Genomic DNA, 14,173 nt, shown 5'->3' on the forward strand with positions numbered 1-14,173 from the left:
ATCTACGATGCTGAAGGAAACTTCTAAGGGAGGCCAGAAATCAAAATAAACTCATGGAACGTGTGTTATAATTTAACATTTATTGCATACAGCCTAACAACACCTCTTTTACCTCATAACTAAACAAGATGCCCACCATGGTTCCGTTGTCTTAAACGTAGACCTATTTTCATTATGAACACTCAGTAGCACGTTAAAAATTACATTAAATTTGCTTGTGTAATGGGTAAATATGTAAATAATAAAGTAATTTCGGTAGTGGAAACGCGTTTAGGTCCTGATACTCTCAACCATATATATGGAAAAAATTATATGTACTAGCGGTATGGTAAAAACTTTGTGCATGCCCATTTAAACTTTACTAACGTCCAGTGACGAATGTTGTGCAACTCGTTACGTAAATTGCTACCTCAATCGCCTGCATTCACACGTTATTCCTTCAGTTTCGTTACCCAAAATGCTTCTATATGATTTGTTTTTGTAGAATAATTCATCATAACTTATTAATTTCTGCACTTCGAAATTCAGTTTTTTTCCAATATTTTGTGTCTTGAATGTAGTAAAGAGAGATGTCACAACCTGGGGTCGAGGTTCTAGAGGTAGGTCGTTTTCATCCAGTGAAGTTTTTACATTTTCACCCTAAAGAACAGCAATAGATAGCTCTCAAATAATATTGCAGAATATACAGTTTGTTAAACTGTACTGACCTTAAACAGTAATGTTGCCAATTGTACTGTAATAGTTGCTAATTGGTATCCTATTCCTCTTTTCGAATATTCCGGTAATACTCCCATGAATACCAATTCCAACAAGCAGTTTGCGTTGTAAGGAGTGAACGGATCCATATTATCTTCCAATTGGGCCATCAATTCGTACAAAGCTTTCGACTCATCGTGCTTCGCTTTTCTGCAGTATTCATCAAGTACTTCCTTGGATGTAACATTTTTATGCTAAAAATGAAAGAAACACATTTCGCGGTTAATGCACTTCAAATTTTGACTTACTACTGACCTGAATTTTATTCAGTGCCACTCCAACGATTTTTCCTGTTTGACTGTCCACAGCCACAAGGGACACTCCATGTCGGGCAGTGTCAATCAGCATGTCGTCACATTCTTTTATAGCATCTGGTGTATTTGCCAAACCAATCGCTTTACATACATTCTCGTAAGGAAAAAAACCGTTCCGAAGCACTAGAATGGTCTCTTGCAGGCGATCGGCGGTTAAGGATCTGTATTCGATGGTTTCTAGGGAAAATATTAATGGAAATATTTCCTGCAACTATAATGGAAAAGCGGTTTTAGATCCGATCAACCTCTTCTCACGACCTTGGAATTTTTTTTTAAAGATATAGATCCGTTTGCTCCACGAAATTACTCATCTAAATACGCAAGTTTTCTTCAGTTTAACGGTACACGTTTTGCGTTCAACCGCAAAAGTGCCACTTTCTAGCCCGCGTTGTACCATTCGTCACTTTTTCACTCAATTACTTTTCTTGTCAATCGAATAAAAACAAATTAGTCGGTACCATTCAGAGAAAAGTTATGTGAAGGCCAAATTACTGCTTGTTCGATTTGAACAATAAAAACTATTAATACTCCGTAAAATCCGTTATTAATAATATTATATCAGTTTGATGATTATAACACTTACCGTCATTGCTTTTTGCCCACACTCTACCCACCATTGTAAAGATAATCCTATAAGCGTTGTATGAAATAAAACTATGCGTTTAATTGTTAACAAGGCATAGGCTGCTACTTATACTGTTTTTAGAAAATTCGTTATCTAAACGGTTTAAATAAATACATAGCGAAAAAACAGTATGCAATCAAAAACCACTAATAATAGAAAGATAATTGCGAAATGCACGCACAGGCCACGGATGAGATTCGTTTAGTTTGGGTACTGTAGGTGCTCTTTGAGTATTAAATTTATGGTTCTAAGCCAGAAACCTATTTGTCAATACTGGAATCACTGCCGTCTTATATAGTCCTTGGTATGTGTAAAAGTGCTTCATGAATATACATTATCCAATTACTTACATGCATACGTGATACAGGGCGAGTTTGCTTGCCCGATGCTCACGACAGGGATCTCGAGGACTGGCGGAGAAATAAAGGCGGTTAAACGGCGGGGAAACGTTTGCCCTTTTAGGTGAGTAATTTAAAATGATTTTTTTTTTTTAAGTTCTGGAACGCGTTTTGTCGAATTTATTCCATAATTCTAATTGTGCTGCTGCCGTATTAATTAGCTTTTGGTGAGATTTGGCTAACTCCTTTAAACTTGATGACTATTTTATTTCATACTTTAAAATATCTTCTCCCAAGTTTTATAACGAGAATCCCATAGCGATTTTCTTAACACCGAGCCAGTAGAAATTTTTGTCGATTTAAGGTCAAAATGAGACAAAGTGCTCTTCATACAGATTTATTATACTTCTGGTTTACAATATACCATGCACAACCAACACACAAATGATTGTTAATATTATCCAAAGGCCTCCATATGGAAATCCGAGTATGGAACGGGTTTACACAATATGCACGTTTTTTATAGCTCCATTGACTGATTAGATATATGGATACCGTCAAGGTCTCTTGATCCAAATCTACTTAGGTCTGTTTTTTCCAATAGAATAAATGCAATTGGCACATGTATACCAATATTTTCCCACCTAAACAAATGTACGATTTATATTTCATTATTTATGTTTATTTACAACTTAAAATTGTAAGCGATTACAGGGCATGAATGTGTCTTGACACCGCCACCGGTTTTACTAATTATAAAGTAATATGAAATCGCCCTTGGCAGAAGCGTTAATACTTAAGTCAACATATCGAAATTGATAGATATTTCTTGACCCAAAATGTGTAGTTCGCCTGTTATAATAATAATCTTTTTTTTTCTATTACTTTGTTTGATGATAACGCCTCGCACATTTTCCTTCTGCTAAGTGTTCGGGCGAAACCCCTCGTTAGTGTTTTGGTGCCAAATTGGTGGCACCGTTTTCGTAATATATGTAGAAAAAACTATTGCAAAAAAGAAAAGTTAAGAGAACTGAATATAGAATCTGAAGAAGATAAATCACGTAACACACCACATACCTTTAATCGACCTAATAGTGATGTAGTCACTGCATAAATTAGGTAAAAAGGCTCCCACATCACTACAAACTGTGAGACAGTGATTTTCAGAGTGTTTATAGTCTTCGGTAAAGAGTAAATGTTATTCTAAATTAATTTTAACTGAGAATGGCGTATGATTACAGCCTTACTGTGTCTGAGAGGTTATTCCCATGGAAAATCAAATAAAAAATGAACAAGGTGCCCCAAACCTACATACATGTAAATCATATTTAATAATATCCTTACCGATCTTAATGCCATTAAATTACTATTAAAAATTGTCGGAATTGGTAATGTCAGATTCCTCTGAGAAATGTACAGATGAATGATTTTATAAATCTTCTCATTTTCACTGTTCCACATATACCAATTCAGATTATAAAATGTTTCTGATAAGTCGTAAACCTGAAAAATAAGTGAATATGTAGATGGGGCCTAATCATATGAATGTGGTTTGTAAGGAACTGTCGAAATGATATCAGTTAAACATTCTAGTTCAGTCCATGTTCAGAATTTAAATGTAGAATTAAGCCAACAAAAATAGCATTTGTTACTTTGTTTTTATAAAAGAAACTTCATAATTGTGTTACATCTTTTCTCCATAATCCCATAGAGAAAGATGCTTAATGGTGGATATGAAGAACGAGCTGCACAGTAAGAATACATTTGTTGCTGGCACTAACATCTGGTGGCAGAAGTGACGGTAACGAATATACCCGAGTAGTTCCGAAAATCCCTCGTTAGAACCTCTCTGGTTTAGCGACAATTTTAATCAATTTTGGGCACTGGAGGAATATTTTGATCTTGCACGCATACGTCAGTTAATTTCATTTCATATGTGAAAAATATCAACAGTTTACTTTTATTTACGTCACATACATTACAGTACTTAATTATGCAAGAACTTTCTATGCAAGGAGAAACCAGGATGAGTACAGCCCTGCTTCGCTCATCACTACGTCGCAATCTATATACATATGCTGAAATTTACGATCTTTCAGAACACCCTGTACATAAAGGCCGTTGGAGATTTTCACAAGACTTCATTCATTAGTACACTAATGCTGAATTGACGCGATCGTAATACTTACACTATCATGAAAAAGCTGTAATTCGTAGGATATTATCGCCAGCGACATAAAATAGCACAATGTGCACACAATAGCAATGCCCATCCCTGTAATAAACTGCAAAAGAGGATATTTGGTTAGGCAATGAAAAGTCAGTAGGTTATTTTCATTTTAAAAAAGTAGTAAATTTTTCAGTATTTGATTAATAATTATTAAATCACGCTTTAATACAAGCTGTTAAACTTGGGCAATGCACTCTAATCCATGACTCAGTGATAACATGACTTAAGCCCATGACACATTTTCATATGGAAACTGACAACACGACTCATGCATCAACTTATGAATTGTAGTTGAAATAGCTGCACGGTGTAGCTTCAAAGAATGCTATTGCGCAGACAGGCATCGGCAAAGAAAATAGCTTTACGGATAAGTATAATATTATAGTCCGCTTTATAAATTTCGTCAATTAGTACCCAAATTAAACTGCGAGATATCTGAAAGCTGTAAAAACCTTAAAAATTTAATCTTGCTTCACACTTACCACAAATATTGTACAAACAGTAAAAATAATAAAAAAAAAGCTCCCAAATATAAAAAGTGTAATAACTGTTTGCGCCTTTTCTGATACGAAACTTAGATACCTAAAAGTATATTAACGTTTAATGCATTTATTTCCATGACTATTAAACGTACCGGGTGTACCTTTAAAAGTTAGCCATATCCTAGATTTCTAGAAGTGTAAACTAAAGTAAAATATGCTGAAACACGTCGCTCTTAGAATCGCAAAAGTGACAACCCCATCGATTTTTTTTTAATAGGAGATATGGGTCAAGTGACCGTTCATTTAAAGCGTCTACAAATTCTCGAAACGAATATAACAAAATTGTGATTTTTTTTTAATCAAATTTTTTCACAATTCATAATTTTTCAAGAAATGTTCGAAGTGCACCCATTATTCTACATCTAATAATACAACCGGTCTTTCAGCTCTCTTCGCACTTCTTCAAACATCTATTGTAGAATCTTACAAATCTCCACAATTCTTCGGCGTAATATTTAAAGATCTTGTGCAGAAGTCGCATAAACCACGCTTTTGAGGTATCTCCCTAGGAAGAGGTCGAGAGGTGTAAGGTCGGAAGACCTAGCTGACCACTGAATGGTACCTCTTCTGCCTGCAAAATTTTAAAAATACACCCGGTATAATATATATGTACGTATTAAAAAGATTTGATACATTCCACTCGACGATGGAAAGAAGTCGAATCGCAATGTGGACAAAGATGAAGATTTCTAAAACATTTTCAAGATCCTGAAATACCTAGAAAATGTCTTCGCACTATACCGGGTGCGTCTGAAAGGATGTTTAGCCGTCTGTATTTTAGATATGATTGCATATGTTCTCGTTAAGCGGCAAGTTACTTACTCAATAATCCTTACATGCCTTTTCAAACAGAACACTAAAAGCTTCTTAACTTTTTCATTACAATCCTTGCTAAGATGTTCGTCGCATGAATAGATATTATCCAGGTTCACAAAACTTAACTTGTCTATGAGCATGTAGATCTGTATTTTAAAGTAGATTAACAAGTAAAAAGTATACCAGAACCCTGCGATCATGGGAAAAAATGTGAACACCACCATTAGAACCACAAGATAATGGATATAATTATAATATTCTAAAATATGACTGTTGACAATTATTAAAGAAAATTATCAATATGTGTCTGATACCTGGAAAATAATTAATGATAATTGAAGAAAATGCAAAATAGTGTTCGTAGTCACTTGAACAGACATAACCATTAAGAGAGCTAGATAGTAAGCCAACTAACAATTGAATTAAATATACACATCTAATCCTCATACGGTCGCGCCATATTAATTCTTGGGTTTTGTTGGATGCCATGTTCATATTCCAATATACGGTCTGCTTGAAGCGTTTAACATGAGGACTGAATACCTTGTAAGATTGAATGTAAATGCCAAGTGAAATCATTACCTAAAACGAATAAAAAGCCAGTTAGGCCCGGTCTCACACACACGCTTTAACTTTGACCCGTGTTAATTTGGACAATTCTTGGTATTGGTATATAAGCTATAACGCAGTTATTTATGAACGGATTTTGATGAACGAAAAACAACATAAAATGGTATTTTCCAGACTACTAAGTAACGACAAAGGTGATTTACTTTTAACTCAACTGCTTGTGCCTCAAGCGTTAACTTCAGAATTTTAAATAGAACTTTGTTTCCGGTTTTGATAGTATTCAAAAAAACACATTTCCCGAGACAAATCTGAACTGTTAACTCTCAAAGTTAGCCCGGAGGCTAACACGCAAACTTAATACCATCTTATAAAATCAGACCTATGGCCTGGTTATAATGGAAGATTTGTGCGCTACTATACGTATTTAAGCTGTATGTCTGGTATTAAAGTGATAAGAAACTTCGCATGCATGCGCTTCTGGTAACTTTCTGTTTACTTCTAGCATTAAAAACTGAAACGATCTCAGAATTGAAACCGTATCCAAAGTGTTTTTGTTGAATGATTAGAGTCGAGTTCAACAAGCATACAGCCAAACGACCCTGGACATGACGCCAAAATGCATCTGTGATATCCGACATTGCCCAGAAAGCATGATTGCTGTCGCAGATGTTCAATAGTACATGATTTCTTTTCTAAACTTCAACAATCAAAAATACTTACGAACACAGATGCGAAGTAAACTGGCGAATACTCCGTGAAATATTTAGCATTGAAATGAATCAAGAGCAGATAAGATTGCCAAACAAAAAATACAATTGATATAATAAATCCGCAATTGAATATTGCGCTCATTACGGTATAACGTGGTAAATTTATAGCGAAGTCAAACCATGGAAATATCTCATCTAAAAATATAAGAAGAAATGCGATAAAATACAAAAAAGCGGGTCGTCATTCATCATCATCGCCTACCCTCATTCAAATATTCTTCAGTGTCCATTAAGTCGCCCATCTATAACGTCGATGTATAAGGGTTCTTTATAATCTACTAAATAAATTGTTGTAGGAAAATTTCTTGTTTAAATGTATTTAAGTCAACGTTACTACATAATTAATGTTGACGAAAAAACTCGGGTTAATTAAATATTTAGTGCAAAATTTTTTTTGTAGAAAATGTTAAGGATTTCTTCTTTAATAAATTAACGTTACTATTAAACAAATTGTTATAATTACTGATACTAGCAGATGGAAAATGGAGATCTTAACGAGCTCGCTTATGCCTTTACCGCGGGCGATGGGTTGTCACTACTCCCGGCCGCATCCTGTCCTTTAGCCCAAATGGCGTTCATGTAAAATTTCCTTTCTCTAGTATTTCACTTCTATTGTAATTATGAAATTATTTATAATGCCTCAGACTTTTTTTGTGATAGTTGTTGCTAAATATAAAATCGTTACATAACTGATTATTGATATTTTAATTAAGACTTCAAACGTGTCGTTAAATTTCCTGATTTCATCGGCACACCGTGCTCTCGTATATTCATATTGATCAGGCTTCTCGGAATAACTAACGCGCTATTCCTGTTTTTCTCAAACAAATTTATCACTCCCATCTTCTATGGCAAACAAGCAATGGTAGGTATACAGGGTGTAACATATCTTCATGGAGATATTTTAGAGGCCGCAAGTGCTCTGCAAAATAATAAAAATATGTTAATAGCCCCATTGGCTAAAAACGCCCCACTCTTTGTCTCATAGACCAACGGACCCTCTCAAATATTCTAGGATTATTGTGATTGATGATATTAAGAAATTTCATTAAATGTTATGAATTACTTCAGATAACTGATAGTTAAGCCGTATGTTTAACTCATTAACTTTCGCCATATTCGACTGGGTTCACTTAAATATTGTTGTATAACCTTTATCTATAAGCACAATTAGGTTTCGCAATTCAAGCAGTGAGTATTCAAAAGTATCTTTTAGAAGGGGCTAACATACCGTGCAATATAGTTCGGTTGTTCCTATAAACTTTTACAGATTCAAAACTTGAGAAGTATATATCTTGTTTACATTACACGCATTACATTGATTTATTGTATTTTTATTCGAACGCAAATTTTAATTGTTTTGCTCAAAATATACGTTCCAAATAAATAAATAATTTATTATGTTAAGCGAAAAGGTCTTGATTTTTTGTTTATAAGTTTGCTGATTACGTTGCAAATTCAACTGTACTACTGTAATAGGTTTACCTTGACGATCCGTAGAGAACATACACTTATTTCAATTTTTTGCCTGATGCTTTAGAAGATCCTGAAGATGACGAAGACCTAATAGTTGTGCCACCCGACGAAACAAGGATTTGCTGTTGGTTCAATGGGTTGACAACAACGTAGTGACCAGGATGTCTAATTATGACACAGTTGCGCCGTTGTCACAAGTTCGCAGATGATGGAAAGCCAAAAAGGGAATGATTCAGATTCAACTGCCAAAGATGATTCTCAGTTACAATTCTAAGATGTGTGGCGTCGATATCTCAGTGCGTAAATGAATACAAAATCGGAGGAAAAAAGGTGATGACCTACATGTTATATGTAACAATGACAAACTCCTGGAAACTTTCGAAAAAACGCGCAAATCCGGAAAATAACATCTATCACCCCAACAACTCGCTACACAATCCACCCAACCAATTACTGTACGAACGCGCACACACACATGACAAAAATAACCGAGAGACTTCTAAAACCTCAAGAAAGGGGGACGAACATTCTCCATAACTCAACTGTACTAAATCTACTTTACTTAACAAGACAATCCTGCTTCCTTTGTCCTTCAACCACCCTCTGAGGATATTACCAAATGTAAATACTCGAAAAGCAAAAATTGCTAGTATGTAGATCGTATATAGGATTAAGTAAATAAAACGCGTTTATAACAAGGCCAAAAAGACCAAACGGTCAATACTTTTTTCTTAGGAAATAAGGATGACTTATTTACTATATATAGTCAAAATGAATTAAGGACCATTTGTTATTTTTCTTGCGATTTAGTACCTTTTCGGACATGGACCAATGGGAACACGTTCTCTTTACAGATGACTCAAGATATCGACTTAGCCGCCATAACAACGCACGTATTCGAGCATGAAGTCGTAAAAGTGAGCGATGTTTACCATCAAATGTGAGAGAAACTGTCCATTTTAGAGGGGGCTCTATTATGGCCTGGGGAGGAATTTCTTTAACAAGGCGTACCATTTTGTATATCTTTCGAGATGGAATTGTGAATGGTCGTTGCTGTTTAAATGACATTGTAAAACCTTACGCCATTCCATTTGCAGCAAAAGAGAGTCCAAACTTTATTCTGTAAGAAGATGCCTAGACGGTGTCAAGAAGTGCGATTAGCCTGAAGTAAACATGTCCATTATTAATTTACTTTGTTTATTACATTTGTTATATTCATTTCAAAAATACAATTTGGAAAAAATTTAATTATTTAATATATTTTTCATTTTTTGCTTAATTTAAAAAAACTAAATATTATGTTTAAGTCTGATGATTTTCTAAACAACCCAAAACTTGCTAAATTTAAAAAAATGTTGAATTAGTTTTGTAAGCATTTATAGAAGTAGTCTTTAATTCGTTTTGCTTAGTTTATATAACATAAACCAATTGCAGTTTGCAGGGGATATAATAAGACATTACCTAACTCAAAATAAATCAACTCGAAAACGCAAAGCTCCTTCATTGCCAGAAATTGTTCGATTTGATAACAGAACATTTTTTATCAAAAGTAGAAAAGCAATTGCGAGTGTTGTCATGCCAGGATACGATCAAATTGCAAAAATTGTAAGCAGACTCTGTGTGTCGAACGTGTATATTTTGAACTATACCACGCAAAGTAAAAGATTTAGCCCATTGTAGTCAATTGAGTACACTCATTTTTTCTCTATAAAAATGAAGAAAAACCCGTTCTCCCCATAATGATGTTACTTTTATTAAAATAAAGCATTATCATTAAGTTTTTTAATTTTTATTGCTCAGATTCACTTGGGCATTAATGGGTTAACTTGCATAAATAGATATTTTTGTATCTTCCATGAAAATGGTGAAAGATACGAAAATACTCCAAGAGACTAAAAAATTTAAAAAGGAAATTAAATTTGATCTCAAAATTCATTTAGGGTATTTCAAAAAAAACCTAAACAGACACAACCTAAAAGACTTAATACCCTGTAGATGCCTACCGAAAATTTTGACATTTGTTATAGAGGAACTTAAAAAACAGAGGTGTTCGAAATTTCAAAAATTTAACTCAAAGACAAACGTAAGAAAAACACAATATATGGCAAAAAATGTGAAACTTTGCCATTCTCGACATAAAAAATCGTGCCTTTTTGGTCTCTGAGGCTAATAAAATATTTTGATTATTTTGCGAAGTACTCTCGTCTTCAGAAATATCTCCATGAAGATATGTTACACCCTGTATTTATGGAGACATTCCTATTATAACCATTTGATGAAATATGTGCCTATTAAGGGTGTAATATTTTACTCATAACAATTAATCAAAAATCAGTTAATAAAAGCATGGGATGTAATTAAGAGAATTTTATGATCTTCCTACATTATTGGCATTAGATAAAGGGCGGTACTTACACCCCTCCGCTGTATTAAAATCAGTTCATTCTTCAGAGAAACTTTGCAGGTGTTGGACGTGGGGATAGTGAACCTAGATTAATCTGAAAATAATTATTATTAATTCGAAATGGGTAAGTTCTGCATATATTATTTTATGCACCACTGGGATAACGATTTTCTTTAAAACTTATAATGTGTTGCATGGGAAAACAGACATACAGGGTGGCGCAATAATACAAAAAAGTAGGCATTTCATTTATTTTACATATCGAAAGCGGAAGCGATTTTTTTAATTTTTGAAACCCTCAATCGAAATAAAATTTAAGTGCTCAAATAAACGTACATATTATCTCCTCGTAAGTATCTATCTACGCCTTGGAAAAATAACTTAAACTCTACAGAATTTACATGTTCAGCAGCCTTCGGGACACTAGCTGAAGGACTTCGAACGGCAATTAACTTGTTGTCATTGGATACACAACAAATTAGTATCCAAAGCATCTCTAAGTACAACTTGCAGGGCAAAATATAAATTCAGTCGATGAAAATAAAAAATTCTTTAGCGTTAAACCCTTTCCGCGCAATATAACCACTCGTACCTCGTTCAAAAACTTAAAGCTTCCTTTCTTAATGCTGAAAATCTCATTGCAATTGATCGACTCAGAGACTCATAGCAGGGAAAATTTTATGAGAGAAACTCACAAATCAAAATTCGAGCCCTATCAGCCACTTCCAATTGATTGATTTTTTTCGTTTTAGTTCTAAATAATTCTTAATTACAGTACCCAGCGCTATTCCGAAACAAAGTAATAGTAAAAAAAAATAAAATGTTCACCAAAAACCCACGAGCACTCACATTTTCTAATTTTATAATCTCCTTATGAATTTGGAAAATCAGGATAACACAAGATGTTTGTCAGTTTTCAGAAGTTATCCTTACCTCACCGTGATGGTTCTACTTATGTTCTTGGTAAACAAGAGTATTCCTACACCATACCTGGACCCCATCAACGAATGTATACTTATGTGTGCCGAGTGTTTCCAGGACGAATTGCTGATGGACTGCGCGAATGACTGTATAATCTTTGCTGGTGATGTAAGACAGAAGTTGAGGAATCTCTGTCCGTTCTTTGATGCCAAGGAACCCAGTGTAATCCAAGTTATTTAACTTGAAATATGTTCATTTTTTGTTCATCCATAAATATAAATATTGAAGACCTTTGCTTATGAAACAGACAGATATAAATATCTTTACATCAAGGCCATATTGTAAATAGTGATTGCAAAAAAACTAACCTGAACTAAATGTTTTTTCTCCTTTCATTCGATCCTATTTTGCGCCAAAATTAAACAACTATAAAAAAATTAGAGACACCATATTGTTCAGAAAATTCAGTTACAATCTCCAGTTTGAAACTTTAAACATATACAGTATGTCCCAAATGGCTGAGATTTAGGGCAATTTATGAGTTTATAGCAAATTCGCACGAAATGGAGTAACGGAGTATGCAGATAATATTCGAATTTATTGTACGACGTAGAGCCATTTGTAATTTCACTTAATTGGTTTATTTAATTAACTAGTAACTTTGCTTTAAGTGCCTCGATATAGGCGACTGGATTTTAAGCGCTATAGCATCACCGATGAATTTATAATACAACTTTTACTGCTAGACCTAAAGGTAGAACTTTATGTAGGTGTACTGGGGCATATAGTGTTACATTTAAAACCTGCTTTTTAAGAAATTTATTTTTTTTTTGTTGCTTGAAATTTCAAACATTCATGATTAACCCTAAATTTTACTTGTCGTTCTAGAACCATAAGTAAAACTCTATAGGAAAATCTGATTTACCTCCTAGGATGGTCAGTATTGTCACCACAATATATGCATTTCCTGTGAAATACTAGGAATAATTTTTTAAATAACTATCAAACTAATCAATAATCGAAAGTGCAAATCGTCACTTACGCATGATGTGCTGATTTGAAGACCTAAATACTTGTTCGTAAAATCATTGTACAATAAGAACGTCAAAGAAATAGTAGTACATACAGGGTGTGCAAACCGTTATTCAGAGAATTCTAGAACAGATTTCATTTCCAAAAATAGGAGAAATTTATAAATATAAGTCCTGAAATGAACATCTTTTAAACTATAGAAGCTTTAGGCAAAGATTGAGAGCCATTTGTGAACTTTGATATTATAACTCTCCCTCTAAAAATATCCAATTTGACCCACCTTATACATACAGATGGATGGGCTAAGGTTTTACAGTTCAATAACCATCAAAAATGTATTATCATCCAAAATTTGGCTATATATATGAGAATTTATAAACTTAATCAAGATTCCACTTTCGTTTTGGTTTTTGGTTTCTTCAACTTCTTCAATCCATCTAAGTTCCCTTTTAACAAACTACTATAAGCAACTTGGAATTTATTGACATCCTTCTGGTGCACGACAGTAGCAAGTTTCTTTGATCTGAATTTGGCTCGTATCAAACACAAATGTTCAGTAACCTCTGGTAGAGGTGGTTTTCCTTCCCTAGGGTTGCCTGGGCGGTCGATTCCATCATCTAAAACAAGGAATATGACTTAACCTAGATGTGAAAGTATAAAATACAACTTACATCTCTTAAAAGTCATTGTAACAGACCCATCCAATCTGGCTTTCTGGAACATCTTTGATAACTCTGACAAAAACTGAAAAGCCAGTTGAATTACTATTAGTGTACTACATTGTGCATTTTCTGTAGTTAGTGAAGAAATCTTGGGAGCTATCAGAATTATGAAGTGGCTTAAATAAAGAAAGGATTGTGGTTTAAATGAGTTTCTCTTTTCTTTTATAGTCACAATTATCTATAGTCATAAAAATAAAGGTTTGTCAGAGTTAAGTTTAAAAATTTTATTTTCACACCAACCAATCGGTCAAATTACTACTTTATAACTGACCTAAAAATTCAATAATTCAACCATGTCAATACCGAAGTAAGGAATATTTTTTCTTTTAGTATTCATGGACCAAAAGTAACCCACATGGTCATCCTGTATGACTACATGTTATAAATTTTCCACCTGGTTTCTAACAAGTTTGAAAACCTGTTCAACATCCCAGAAGGTAGTTTTAAAAAAATCCATTAACTTTTTACTTACAGCATCGCTTTCTAGTAGCACCATTTCCTTTAAATTTAGAAGATACAAAGGGCTAATATGTGAACACAGACTTTTTTCCACAAATTAGATTTAAAAAAAAATTCGATCAGACATCAACGTCACACCACTTTTTTACTGTCGCACCACTGTTAAAAGTAAAATACGTTTATAAAAAAACTGTCAAC

General features: G+C 33.9%; 3 protein-coding genes and 1 long non-coding RNA gene across 9 annotated transcripts; 1 reads left to right on the forward strand and 3 right to left on the reverse strand.

Moving 5' to 3' along the window:
* Positions 1-61: 61 nt before the first annotated feature.
* On the reverse strand, positions 62-1,795 carry LOC136348642 (uncharacterized). The gene is made up of 4 exons (XM_066299632.1): positions 1,654-1,795; positions 1,012-1,247; positions 708-950; positions 62-639 (listed from the first exon to the last, which is right to left on the reverse strand). The coding sequence occupies exons 1-4, from the start codon at positions 1,685-1,687 to the stop codon at positions 406-408; spliced, it is 747 nt and encodes a 248-aa protein (XP_066155729.1). The 5' UTR covers positions 1,688-1,795; the 3' UTR covers positions 62-405.
* A 90-nt stretch (positions 1,796-1,885) lies between these two features.
* On the forward strand, positions 1,886-13,190 carry LOC136348648 (uncharacterized). Of its 4 annotated transcripts, XR_010733697.1 has the most exons (6): positions 1,886-1,999; positions 2,063-2,157; positions 8,502-9,058; positions 9,292-9,476; positions 9,535-10,965; positions 11,755-13,190. It is a non-coding gene; the product is annotated as an uncharacterized lncRNA (long non-coding RNA). The 4 variants fall into 4 exon arrangements; XR_010733694.1 differs by having other exon boundaries at positions 8,502-8,767; positions 9,292-10,965; XR_010733696.1 differs by lacking the exon at positions 8,502-9,058 and having other exon boundaries at positions 9,292-10,965.
* On the reverse strand, positions 2,417-7,356 carry LOC136348641 (uncharacterized). Of its 3 annotated transcripts, XM_066299630.1 has the most exons (8): positions 7,164-7,346; positions 6,912-7,096; positions 5,936-6,203; positions 5,628-5,880; positions 4,746-4,845; positions 4,223-4,318; positions 3,378-3,536; positions 2,417-2,677 (listed from the first exon to the last, which is right to left on the reverse strand). In XM_066299630.1, the coding sequence occupies exons 1-8, from the start codon at positions 7,201-7,203 to the stop codon at positions 2,612-2,614; spliced, it is 1,167 nt and encodes a 388-aa protein (XP_066155727.1). In that variant the 5' UTR covers positions 7,204-7,346; the 3' UTR covers positions 2,417-2,611. The 3 variants fall into 3 exon arrangements, with proteins under 3 accessions (XP_066155727.1, XP_066155728.1, XP_066155726.1); XM_066299629.1 differs by lacking the exon at positions 2,417-2,677 and having other exon boundaries at positions 2,685-3,536; positions 7,164-7,356; XM_066299631.1 differs by lacking the exons at positions 2,417-2,677; positions 6,912-7,096; positions 7,164-7,346 and adding an exon at positions 6,395-6,738 and having other exon boundaries at positions 2,684-3,536.
* Srp14 (signal recognition particle 14) lies at positions 13,116-14,148 on the reverse strand. The gene is made up of 3 exons (XM_066299636.1): positions 13,989-14,148; positions 13,466-13,538; positions 13,116-13,411 (listed from the first exon to the last, which is right to left on the reverse strand). The coding sequence occupies exons 1-3, from the start codon at positions 14,010-14,012 to the stop codon at positions 13,179-13,181; spliced, it is 330 nt and encodes a 109-aa protein (XP_066155733.1). The 5' UTR covers positions 14,013-14,148; the 3' UTR covers positions 13,116-13,178.
* Positions 14,149-14,173: the final 25 nt, after the last annotated feature.

This window comes from Euwallacea fornicatus, chromosome 34 (assembly GCF_040115645.1).
Source record: "Euwallacea fornicatus isolate EFF26 chromosome 34, ASM4011564v1, whole genome shotgun sequence".
NCBI classification, from domain to species: domain Eukaryota; kingdom Metazoa; phylum Arthropoda; class Insecta; order Coleoptera; family Curculionidae; genus Euwallacea; species Euwallacea fornicatus.

Bases quoted from the DNA above. Each gene is read 5' to 3' on its own strand.
- LOC136348642 (XM_066299632.1), bottom strand. From the start codon at position 1,687: ATGGTGGGTAGAGTGTGGGCAAAAAGCAATGACG. The intron at 951-1,011 runs GTCAGTAGTAAG...TTTCATTTTTAG, and splicing joins TGGCACTGAATAAAATTCAG to CATAAAAATGTTACATCCAA. The intron at 640-707 runs GTCAGTACAGTT...GCTGTTCTTTAG, and splicing joins TGGCAACATTACTGTTTAAG to GGTGAAAATGTAAAAACTTC.
- LOC136348641 (XM_066299629.1), bottom strand. From the start codon at position 7,203: ATGGGCGACTTAATGGACACTGAAGAATATTTGAATGAGG. The intron at 4,846-5,627 runs GTAAGTAACTTG...ATATACTTTTAG, and splicing joins AGGCATGTAAGGATTATTGA to GTATCTAAGTTTCGTATCAG. The intron at 4,319-4,745 runs GTAAGTGTGAAG...CCTCTTTTGCAG, and splicing joins CTGTTTGTACAATATTTGTG to TTTATTACAGGGATGGGCAT.
- Srp14 (XM_066299636.1), bottom strand. From the start codon at position 14,012: ATGGTGCTACTAGAAAGCGATGCT. The intron at 13,539-13,988 runs GTAAGTAAAAAG...CTGGCTTTTCAG, and splicing joins TGCTACTAGAAAGCGATGCT to TTTTTGTCAGAGTTATCAAA. The intron at 13,412-13,465 runs GTAAGTTGTATT...TCCTTGTTTTAG, and splicing joins TACAATGACTTTTAAGAGAT to ATGATGGAATCGACCGCCCA.